The following is a 12,869-nucleotide window of genomic DNA, read 5'->3' on the forward strand; positions in this document are numbered from 1 at the left end:
CATGAGAATCCACCCAGCATGCCATGGATGTTCCTCCAGTTGGAACATCTTCAGAGCAGATGATGTGTTGATGTCAGGCTCCGGCATCTTCTGCTCCTCGGATGTCCACGATGTGAGCAAAGCCCTGGCGGCCAAGTCCCGACTTCTGTATGTGACAGTTGTCGAGACGTGTTCTGCACTGGCGTGTTTTCCTGCCGACATGGGTGGATGATCCAGCGGGGTGGAGACGATTCCAACGGTGGGGGGTTGTGGGGGGGGTGCTGACGATTCCGGTGGGCAGACCTAATAGTGAAATGCTGATGCAGGCCGAGCGGACGATCGCGAACAGGTTTCACGCCATCGTGAAATCGATCACCCCAAATTGTCCGCTCACTCCCGACGCTGGTAGGCACAGAAAATCCCGGCCATATTCACTTATTATTTTATCATACACAGTTTCATTTGATGTTTCTTTGGGAGAGAGGGGAAGCTTCAGGGGTTGGTGCGTCTTCATTTGGCTCATTGGTATGGCCACTCTTGCTTTGGGTCGCCCACACAGCCTGCAGCTCGTCAAGATTTGAGATTAGTTTATTTATGGGAGGAGCCTAGTGAAACAGGTTACCTGTTTCACCAAGTATATTTCTGTAGTCAATCTTCTGTATTGGGGAGACAAATATATGAAAAATGACAGACAAAAAGAGCGACTGGTCTATCCAGCCTGTCCCATATAATTATGATTGTCTTGTGCACCACAATGCCCAAACTCCCCATCCAATTTGGAAGCTATGTAATCTCCTGGGCGGTTTTCAGTGTCTTTCCTGGAGAATGTAGTTTGAAAGAGAATAAATCTGAAGATGGTGAGAAGGGAGGAAATCTATCTCTGACACCAGCAAGCATTTTTCCGATTCCCAAAGCTTCAGTTCTGATATTGCACTGAAATCCAGTCATAATAACGGGAAGGTTATTGTCCTGGATTTGCCTGCTTTGTGAACTCTTTTCCTGCCAGTAATTATTTTTCTGCACATATTTTTTGAGCTCCTGTTTCTTGCCTGCCTTTGGCTGTTCAATTCTTTATTTGTAGTAAGTGAAAACCGAATGTTGACCAGATTATTGTAGTCAGGATGAACAGTATGTTTTGTAGATGGGAAACAGGATGTTTCTCTGGCCAAGCGCTCCACTTCTGTGATGTGGCAAAAAATTGTTACATTTCCTATGGCATGTGTCATTTAGCTGTTCAAGTCACAAATACATTTTACTGGGTGGTAACTGAGTAGTGTTGTGTCTGACTAGGGCACGTACCACAAGTACAAACTGTTAAAAGTGTACCTTCTAGATTACGGGAAACCGAAATGAGTAATCCCTGTTAAAACGGTTTGTTATGGTTTCCTTTCATTTAAGTAAATAAATGAATGCTATATAAACAACAGAAACTACATTCTCTTAGTCTGACTTTAACTGCAGAAGATAACGTGAAAGCATCTACCTGCAGTTCTCCTCTTGTATTGTGCTTGTTATTGGTAGAAATGCTCCTGTTTTAAAATCCTCTGTAAAATGCTTTCTAATGACAAATGAAGTGGTGGCATTTTATGCGCATTCAGAGTTTTGATACTTTGCAGTATGCCTGAATTTTAAAATATGCTTCTAAACTAACAGATCTACATTGGTATTCCTTACCAGGACATTGCCTGGGAGTGGAGGGGAGGAGGTACACAAGGAATATAATGGATGTTGGGAATGTTATTTTGGGGCAATATGATGGGCTGTAGGAGGAATTGCTCGCCTGTCTAGACCAGCCAACACCACTGTTTGCTCTCTCTTTACCGCTTTCCAGAACTAAACTTGGATTAAAGCAATGTTAGGGTTCTAAAAAGTAACTTGCCAATTTCCTGTTTTGTGCTGTGAGTTTGTATTAGTCAGAGGGCCAAAGAGGTGCTAGAGAAAAAAAGAATACAAGGTCAAGATTGAAAGGTGGAATGGATAAGATGGAGAATGATGGCCTGTGATGGTAGGGAGAGGATGGGGAAAGAGCAAGTGGCAGAGAAAGGGATGGATTGGGGGTGAGTGGAGTGGGAGAATATGCAATGAGGAACTGAGAGAAAGAGGAGTAGGAAGGCAGGGGAAATGAAGAGTGGATGGAACATAGGGGGAAGTTGGGGGATGTGGCTGAAGCGGAGGCAATGTGGGCTCATGGGGGAGGAGAGTGAAAAAATGGACAAGTGAACACCAGGAAAATAGTACATCATGATAGAGGTGTGACTGGTGCATAAGGGTGAGGGTGCAGTGCAGAGTCACGTAGAGGAGACTGTCATGAATACTTAAAAAGTAAAAGATTGGTGCGACATGAGTGGCGTGTGGACAAGGATGAAAATGGGGAGATGATGAGGCCTGCAAATCACATGGTCCTTGCACCCACACTCATGCCTGCCTTTGGAAAATGTGGCTTGCATCCTCAGCAGCTCCCTCCCACACCATGCCACCCATCTGATGTAATTAATGAAAAGAAGATCATAGTGATGAAAGCAGATAAGAAACATGAAAGGTGGAGCAGGAGGAGAAAAGAGAGAGAAAAAAGCAGAAGAGTTAGGGAGGTAGAGAAGCAACCTGAGAACGACACGGACAAGTAAGAGACTATATGCCCCGATTTGCTGTGAGCATGAGGGATCCACCTTGTATATTTAGATAAATATTGGATTGTTGTAGTTTGTAAACCTCATGACTTTTTTGGTTGATACTTTAGTGGATTTAGTCCTCACTTAGTCATGATTAAAAGTACAGCGAAATGTAACAGTGGCTGAGCAGGTCCTTCCACGTGATGTTGAATTCAAATTCAGGCTGGTGATGTTTTTCATTGCAAGTTACTCAACTCAGCTGAGCAGCAGTGAGGTGCTTCTGCATGGAGAGAACAGGAGTTGCCTGTGTCCACATTTGAATCCACCCTATCAATCAGTTACAGAAAAACTGTTCCAGGATTGAAGGGTTGACGACTAGGCCGTTAATCTCTACTTACTTGTACATGGTGTGTGGCAAGGAGGCACCTAATGAAATGCAACAAATAAACAAACCTAAACAAAATACTGTGCAAACAATTTTTAAAATACCAACCTTGTATTGGATTTTGAGGTTATTTTCATATACTGTACTTAAATTGGAGCCTGTACTTCTATCACAAAAATTTAAAGTTAGCACAACTTTCTGCAAAGGTTAAGGGCTTAACTTGTAGACCTGAACTCTGGCTATGTGACAATGCATCGTGCTTTACATTATCATTCTGTACAACTGTTGTATGTTACACAGGTTGAATATCATCCTTTCCAGAGGCCCCAGGAACTAGTGAACTACTGCAGAAGCCATGGAATAGTCTTTGAAGGGTATTGCCCACTAGCTAAAGGACAGGCTTTGTCACATCCTGACATTATCAAGATGGCAGAGAAATATAACTGCTCACCCGCTCAAATCTGTATACGTTGGAGCATACAAGTAAGTCAGAATTCTAATATACATTGTCATGATTTATCATCAGTTAACTTTTTGTCAGATTGATAGAACCATATCTGGAGTTTAATCACAGCCCCAAACTCATTATAATAAAAGCAAAATACTGTGGATGCTGGAAATCTGAAATAAAAACAGAAAATGCTGGAAAAACTCAACAGATCTGGCAGCATCTGTGGAGAGAGAAACAAAGTTAACATTTCAAGTTCCTATGACTGAGGAAGAGTCATACAGACTCGAAACGTTAACTCTGTTTCTCTCTCCACAGATGCTGCCAGATCTGTTGAGTTTTTCCAGTATTTTCTGTTTTTAACCTAAAACTCATTGGTTGTTTTAACAAGAATATTAGTGATACTAAAAATGTTTTTTTTAATGTTCCAATTGCATTTAATGTTAACAATATTTTGGATATTCCTCAAAATAAGTAATTATTTAAAGAATATTGGGTGCTGCTGCAAGGTTGGAAATATCCAGTGCCAGCAATTATGATTAATCCTGCTAAAGCTGGCTTCATATCACAGACATGACCTGGGTAGCTGACTGCCTTTCACATTCAAAATGTTGGAGTTGGGAGAGTGTGTGTGTATTAGTGTTTAAAAAATTGGAACCTGGATGGTACAGTGGATTTGTGTTTGAAAATGTTGGAGCCTAGATGATATAGTCGATTAGAACAATAGCAACCTGTATTTTCATAACACCTTCAACCCCAAGGTGCTTCAGAGGAGTGTTATAACTCAAAATTTGACACTGTACCACATGAAATACTAGAAAGCTGGTCAAGGTGGTAGGTTTCAAGGGGCGTCTTAAAGGAGGAAAGAGAGATGGAGAGGTTTAGAGAGGGAATTCCAATGCTAAGCATCTATGCAGCTTAAGGCATGCCCGCCAATGTTGGAGCAGTTAAATTTGGGGATGCTTGAGTGGCCAGAATTAGATGAGCGCATATATCTCAGAGGGTTGTGGGGCTGTAGGAGATTAAAGAGGTAGGGAGTGGTGAGACTATGAATGGATTTGAAAACAAGGATGAGAGTTTTGAAATTGAGGTGTTGCTTAATAGGATTCAATGTAGGTTGGCAAGCACAGGCGTAATAGGGAAACAGAACTTAGTGTAAATAAGGATACCGGATGACAGAGTTCTGGTTAACTCAAGATTCTGGAGGGTAGAATGTGGTAGCCCAGCCAGGAGTACATTGGAATAATCAAGTCTATAGGTAACAAGGTATTAAGGAGATATTAGGACATGTGACCAAAAGCTTGGTTATAAAGGCTTTATGGAGCATCTTAATGGAGGAAAGAGAGGCGGAGACATTTCAGGAGAGAATTCCAGATCTTCCAGTTGGCAGCTGAAGGCACATCCACAAATGGTGGAGCAATTAAAATTGGGGAAGCACAGAAGGCCAGAATTAGATGAGTTCAGATATCTCGGAGAGTTATATTTTCAGCTGTGGGACTTGGATGCAGATCCATATGGCAAGTTAGTCTCATATGTATGTTACACAAGCTGAATATCATCCTTTCCAGAGGCCCCAGGAACTAGTGAACTACTGCAGAAGCCATGGAATAACAATCCAACTTGAAATTAGTTTGGGATGCCTCACCCCAATTTGGCTAAGAGCCAATAGCGTAAATCTGTCTATAAATTAGCATTAAATTAGCAATCTTACTTAGAAGGGCTAGCATTCAAATGGTAAATGTTACATTTGTGTATTAGAGAATGTTGTTTTGCAATTGGGGCAGGTTAAGTGGAGGTTTTAGCTGGATTCAACTGCACTATATTTGCGATAGGGCAACTAACCCTGGATGTTCCGGTTTTAAAATCTTCAATTCCACAGCACTAACATCAGTCACTTTGATAAGTATGAGAACAGATTTTTTTAAAAAATCATTCCGCCAGAAGCTTGCAAAGAAAATCTCCGTAACTAATGGGGAAAGTACATTGGAATGTCTACCAATTTCCACTTTCTGGTAGGGTTCTTTAATCCACAGTCACTAAATAATAAAGACGAGTATTACTTGTGTTGTTCATCCTCTGAATCTGACATTTTTTTAAATAATGAGTTACACATTCTTGCGTGTGTAGTGATATTCTGTTGTAATGAAGCTGATATTTAGTGGTAGTTTAGTGATATTTAGTAGTAGACAGATGTTGACCAGTGCAAAATCCCATTGTTCTGTTGTGCGACCATTGACCTATGCAGGAAATGATACGTTACCTGACACTGTGACTTTTCTCAGTATTTGGCATAGGTATCCTGAATGAATTTGGGATACTTTCAACACAGAGTTTTTCAGTATTTAGGAATGTGGGAGACAATCAAACGCTGTACTTGGTAAAGTAACTCAGAATTGCAAATTACCTCATCAGAAATATTGGTTGTTCATTTTTTAAATGTAATGTCATCAGGTTTATACAGCAAAAATATACTTCCTCTGTGTGTACAATTTGTCAGGAAACATAAAAATATCTCAGTAAATTACACTGTCAAATCCAGATCTTTATTTGAAGATGAAAGCCTAAACTCCAGATGCTATTACTTAATGGTAAATGACTGGATCAGACTCATCTTACAGCATTTCCACTATTTGTTTCATACTTTCCAACAATCCTGCTGTATATAATGTAACAACCCTGCTGTGTATAACCATATATAATGTACCAACTTTGCTTCATGTAACTATTGAATATAATGTACTAACTCTGCTGTATGTAACTAATGTTTGTAATGCACTAACCCTGCTGTATGTAACTATTGTACATAATATACTAACTCTGCCTTAGGTAACTCATGTATATAATATATTAAACTTGCTTTTTTTATTCTTTCATGGGATGTGGGCACTGCAGCCAAGGTCAGTATTTGTTGCCCATCCCAAATTGCCCTTGAACTGAGTGGCTTGCTAGACCATTTTCAAGGGCAATTAAGAGTCAATCACATTGCTGTGGATCTGAAGTCACATGTCGGTTGGAACAGAAAAGAATGGCAGATTTCCTTCCCTAAAACGCATTGGCGAACCAGATGGGTTTTTACAACAATCAGTGATAGTTTCATGTCACCATTACTGGGCAGAATTTTGCCCTTGGCGGGGGTGCTCGGTGGAAGTAGTTGGGGGCAGTCAGGAAGCCAACTGCTGCCCACGATTGGCACCACACCACAATTTTACGCAGGTGGGCCAATTAAGGCCCAGGCAGTGTGGAATGTGAGCAGCAGCACTCAGCGCTGCCTGTGCTGGGGGGGAGGATGAGGGCGAACGGGCATAGTGCCAACTTTGCACATGCGCATGAAAGAGTGCTTCAATCTCGCTGAGTCATGGAGCTGCCTCAGGGAGATGAAGCGCTGTTTAAAAAAATCAAGAAAATAAAAATGTCATAAAACATGCCCCCCTCATGTGACTCTATCACATGAACAGGGACATGTTTTTAATTCAAGTGTTAAACTTTTATTTGCCTTAGGAAACTTCATCCCGCCCATGGATGAGGTTTCCTAAAAAAACACAAAGGCCGCTTGGCCTTTTCGCCTGCCCGCCAACTGTTAGGTTGAACGGGCAGTGAAAAATTAAGGATAATTATTTACTTAATGGCCTTAATAGGCCTTTTAATTGTTGGCAGGCGCGCTTTTGGCTCCAGCGTGCACCCACCAACCTAACTATTGCGAGAGTGCATTTTGATGTCAGCACGCTTGCCCAACATTAATGCGCTTTATTTCATGCTCGGACATATCAGGGGCATGCCCGCATGCCAAGCGTCGTTTTCTGCCCACTGAGTCTCCCCCAGTATAACTACTGAATATAATCTACTGACCCTGCTGTATGTAACTAATGTTTATCATGTATTAACACTGCTATATGTAAATAATGTTTATAATGTACTATACCTGCTGCATATCACCACTGTATATAATGTACTAAGCCTGCTGTTAGCAGTGTAATAACCTGAGAATTAAACAGAAAGAGCACCCTACATCTTTGTTCCTTCACAAAAATATTGAGAACTTCTATTTTTTTATAACTTTAACCTCTCAAAACATCATGGCCATTTATGTACAATATTCTGTAAGTGTCCACTATCAGTAGGCCTTTTCCTTTCTACTAGCTGAAGAAAAGACTATTCTTTAAATGATACCAAAGTAAGGAGACTGAGAAGCAAAATGATTTCTTTCATTACTCTTCACTCAGGATAAAATATTATTTTGATCTTTTGTGATTAACTGTCTTTTTTTAAAACCAAGAATGGAGTTGTCACCATTCCAAAGTCTACAAAGAAAGAAAGGATTTGGGAAAACTGTCAGGTAAGGTGTTTTTTCATAAAATTTAATATTTTTAATGTTATCACTTCACATGATTGTCTTTAATAGGTCCTTCTGCACCACTCCCCAAACTAAAGTCTAATTTTCCTCAATCCTTGTAGAAAAAGTGCCTCATTAACAGTCAGTATCTCCTGCTGAACCCTTGCTATGAATGAAAACAATGGCACATAGGGTAATTACTCAGTGACTTAGCATTAGTATCAATGAGCCACAGAATCACTTGCACAGTAGTGGTTATCACAGAATCACAGGCAAAGAGTATTATTAGAGCAACAAGTTACGTAATCAATGGGAAAGAGCATTAATTTGATGATTAGCAGTCACTAGCGCAGAGTGTTCATGTCAATAAGTGACAGAATTATTAACAGATAGCTTTAGAACTGTATCATAGAAACAATGAAAAGCAGATAATTACTGTTACAAATACAGCACCAACAAATCTGAATCATTGTCACAGGAGATTAGTACCTGCTAGTCACTGAATCATTGACCCAGTATGTTAGTGCTCAGTGAGCAATAGAATTTTCTTATGGGGAGAGATTGGGCCCTTGGAGGAGGGATGGACTTTGAGTGTCCAGGCACACACAATCACAGAAACTTTACAGTGCAGAAGGAGACCATTTGGTCCATCAAGTCTACACTTGCTCTCTGAAAAAGCATTCTACCTAGTCCCACTCCCCTGCCTTATTCCCGTAACCTTGCACAGTCTCTCTTTTCAGATAGCAATCAAATTCCCTTTTGAATGCCTTGATCGAACCTGTCTCCACCACCCTTTCAGGAAGTTTGTTCCAGACTCCAACCATCCTCTGGGTTAGAAAAAAACTTTCCTCACGTCGCTGTTACACCTTTTACCAATTATTTTGAATCACTGCCCTCTAGTTCTCGATGCTTTCTTGATTGGGAACAGTTTCTCACTTTTTACCCTGTCCATACCCCGCAGGATCTTGAATACCTCTATCAAGTCTCCTCTCAGCCTTCTTTTCTCCAAGGAAAACAATCCCAACCGCTCCAATCTATCCTCATAACTACAGTTCTTTATCCCAGGAATCATTCTTGTGAATTTCCTTTGTACTCTCTCCAATGCCTTCATATCCTTTCTCAAGTATGGTGCCCAGAACTGGACGCAGTACTCCGGATGAGGCCTAACTTGTGTCTTAGACAAATTGAACATAAGCTCCTTTCTCTTGTACTCAACTTATTTTTCTTTATTCTTTCATGGATGTGGGTGTCACTGGCAAGTCCCATCATTCATTCCCCATCCCTAACAGCCCCTATTAATAAAGCTTAAGATACTATATGCTTTATTAACTGTTCTCTCAACGTAGCCTGCCATTTTCAATAGCATATATACAGATGCCCCTCTGTTCCTGCACCTGATTTTGAGTTTCTCCCTTTATTTTATACTGTCTCACCATATTCTTCCTGCCAAAATGAATCACCTCACACTTCTCTGTATGGAACTTCATCTGCCACTTTTCTGCCCAATCCACCGACATGTCCATGTCCTTTTGAAGTTCATGACTATCCTCATCACAGTTGACAACATTTCCAATCTCCGTATCATCTGCGCACTTTGAAATCATGCCCTGAACATCACAGATTGGTCATTAATATATATAAGGAAGAGCAAGGGTTCCAACACTGACTTCTGGGGAACTCTAGTACAAACCTTCCTTCAATCTGAAAAACAACCATTTATCACGACTCTCTGTTTCCTGTCATTCAGCCAATTTCTTATCCAAGTGGCTACTTTCCCTTTTATTCCATGAGCTAGAATTTTGCTCACCAGTCTGTTGTGGGGCACTGTACCAAATGCCTTTTGAAAATCCATATACACCTCATCAACAGCATTGCCTTTATCAACCTCTGTTACCTCCTCAAAAAACTCCAGCAAGTTAGTTAAACATGATTTTCCTTTAATGAATCCATGCTGACTTTCCTCAATTATCCTGCACTTGTTGAATGACTATTGATTTTGTCCAGAACTATAGTTTCTACAAGTTTCCCTATCACTGAAGTCAGACTGACTGATCTGCAGTTGCCGGCTTTATCCTTGCACCTCTTTTTGAACAAGGATGTGACATTCACAATTCTCCAATCTTCTGGCACCACCCCTGTGTCTAAGAAAGATTGGAAGATTATCACTGCAATTTCCACTCTCACTTCCCTCAGTACTCTGGATGCATTTCATCCAGTCCTGCTACCTTACCTATCTTAAGTAAACCTAGCCTTTCTAACACCTCCTCCTTCTCAATTGTAAATTCTTCTAGTCTACCAGTTACCTCCTGTCTCGCCTCAGCCTGGGTAGCATCTTCTTCATTTGTAAAGACAGATGCAAAGTACTCGTTTACACCTTCGCTATTTCTCCTGCTTCCATGTGCAAGTCCCCTTTTTTATCTTTCTTTTACCACCCTTTTATTATTTATATACTTATAGAAGACATTGGAATTCCCTTTTATGTTAGCTGCCAGTCTCTTTTCATGCTCTCTCTTTGTTTATGTTTCTTCACTTCCCCTCTAGCCCTTCTGTATTCAGCTTAATTCTCCAATGTATTTTCTACATGGCATCGGTTTTATGTGCCCTCTTCTTTTACACCTTCACCTCCATCTCTCTCGTCCTTGAGGGTGCTCTGGATTTCTTTGTCCCACCTTTCCTCTTCAAGGGAATATGCCTTACGTTGTCTGCAATGTTTAACTAACTTCTTTGAAGGTGGTCCATTGTTCAGCCACCATTTTTTTTGCCAACATTTGATTCCAACTCACTTGACCCAGATGCATTCTCATTCCATTGAAGTTGGCATTTTCCCTGCTCTGGATTGTTCCTTGTCCTTCTCGATGGCCAACCTAAACCTTATGATACAATGGTCACTGTCGCCTAAATGCTCTCCCACTGATATTTGATCCACTTGGGCCAACTCATTCCCCAGAACCAGTTCCAACAGTACCTGCCCTCTCGTTGGACAGGAAAAATACTGCTGCAGAAAATTATGTTGAAACCATTCCAGGAACTCCTCGTCTCTGTTGTCCCTTTGCACTATTCCTATTCCAGTCTATATTTGGATAATTTAAGTCCCCCATTATAATTACTCTATAATTCTTGTACCTCTCTGTAATTTATTTGCAAATCTGTTTCTCTACATCTCTTCCAATAGTTGGTGGTCTATATACTACATAAATCAATGTTATGGCACCTTTTTTCATTCCGTATCTCTCGCCAGGGAGATTCTGTCCTTGACCGCTCTGAAACATCCTCTCTGTCCAGTACTGTAATGCATCTTTAATCAATGCTGCCACTGCCCACCCCCCTTCTTTTCTTCTTTTCCTGTCTCCACTAAACACCTTATTCCCTGGAATATTTAACAACCAGTCCTGCCCTTCTGTTATAGCAATAATATCATAATTCCATTTGACAACCTATGCCTGTGGTGCACTAATCTTATTAACCATACTCCCTGCATTCACGTACATGCACACTAACCCTGATTTAGGCTTTTTTATCTTGTCCTCTGATTCTGACCGCATCTAATGACTTACTGTTGCCTACTCTAATTCTATCACACAAATCAATAAAAGTTAGTGTACAGGTACAATGAGTAATCAAAAAGGCGAATAGAATTTTGGCTTTTATCCTGATGAATTGGAATTCAAAAGTGAGTACATTATACTTCAGTTGTTTAGTGCTTTGGTCAGTCCTCACCTGGAATATTGAGTTCAGTTTTGGGCACCGTACCACTGGAAGGATGTATTGGCCTTGATGGGACTACAGAGATTGATTCACCAGAAATGTGCTGAGGCCTAAGTGGTCAAATTATAAGAACAAGTTGCATATACCTGGCTTGTATTCCCTCCAGTTTAGAAGGTTTGGGAATTAATTAATTGAGGTGATTAAAATGATAATAGAATTCAATAGGGTAGATGTAGCAAAGTGGCGGGGGGGTCTAGAACAGTAAGGATAGTTAGGCCATTTGGGAGTGAAATTAGGAAACATATTTTCCTTATAAAGGTAAAGAGCATCTGGAACTCATTGCTCCAGAAGACTGTGGATGCTGGTTTGATTGAAATTTTTAAGGCTGTTTGTTAATGTATTTTCATCAGGTGAGGAGATCTAGGGATATGAATCAAAAGCGGGTAAAAGGAGTTTAGGCACAGTCATCCATGTTCTAATTGAATGGTGGATTAGACTCAAGAGTCTGAATAACTTATTCCTGTTCCTATCTATTCACTGGCACAAAGTGTTAGTACCAGCAAACTGCCGCAGAATTTTAGTGTGAATGAGTAATAGAATCATTGGCACAAAATGTTGGTGCAGTACAGTAACAGAATTACTGGTGCAAAGTGTTAGCAACAGCAAATCAGAATCATTGACACACCGTTATAGTACCAAAAAGGGCATCAGGATTCAGTACCACAAAAGCTATGTTACTGCACAACCAAAGGATTTTTTTCTGTATATCTATTTAAGTCACACCGATAACATCATATTTCTTCATTACACAGAGAGACACATGACTTGCTCTTAGCATCTGTTCTTGATTCAGTCATGAGTAGGCATAGGAGAGCAGGCTAGGATGAGCCAGCAATTCTCTGTGAGGAGCTGATGTTGGAATTTCCCTCCATCTGATGGCTGGCTCACGAGATCAGGAACTGGTGTTGGGAATAGCAGACACAAAGCTAGGTCCTGCCTCTGAGTGTGGTGGACCTCCAACAGAGTGCACTACTACATATTCCGAATTGCATTTGAAAGTCTGCCAATTGATGGCAACAAGATAATTTTGAGGCTGTGTTTAGTATAAGCCACATCAATACATCCATTAATGACCTTATATGAAAATTATTGAACTCAATTAAAGATTAATATTTTTAATGAAATAAACAGATGTTTTCGTATAGTTTTTTTTCCCCACTGAGTTGCTAACTTTAAGGAGTAATGAAAGTCTACACCATATATACCTCATAGGTATTGCATTTTTCTCTTACGGAGGATGATGTTGCAGTTCTAAATGGAATGCATAATGGCCTGCATGTGTCCTGGGATCCTACAAATATCGAATGATGTATGTCAAAATTTTATTCACACTCATTTGTTTATAAATTAGAA

The 12,869-nt window shown here is 40.4% G+C and overlaps 1 protein-coding gene across 3 annotated transcripts in view; it reads left to right on the plus strand.

Moving 5' to 3' along the window:
* zgc:110366 (uncharacterized protein LOC550476 homolog) overlaps positions 1-12,869 on the plus strand; it is a 141,952-nt gene that overhangs the window by 109,371 nt on the left and 19,712 nt on the right. Inside the window, exons 5-7 of one of the 3 annotated variants that reach the window (XM_041208835.1) lie at positions 3,274-3,456; positions 7,695-7,754; positions 12,729-12,825. In XM_041208835.1, the coding sequence (XP_041064769.1) occupies positions 3,274-3,456; positions 7,695-7,754; positions 12,729-12,824 (339 nt within the window). In that variant the 3' untranslated portion in view covers position 12,825. The remainder of the gene's footprint in view (positions 1-3,273; positions 3,457-7,694; positions 7,755-12,728; positions 12,826-12,869) is intronic. The other 2 variants (XM_041208834.1, XM_041208836.1) reach the window with 2 other exon arrangements.

This window comes from Carcharodon carcharias, chromosome 16 (genome assembly GCF_017639515.1).
Source record: "Carcharodon carcharias isolate sCarCar2 chromosome 16, sCarCar2.pri, whole genome shotgun sequence".
NCBI classification, from domain to species: Eukaryota; Metazoa; Chordata; class Chondrichthyes; order Lamniformes; family Lamnidae; genus Carcharodon; species Carcharodon carcharias.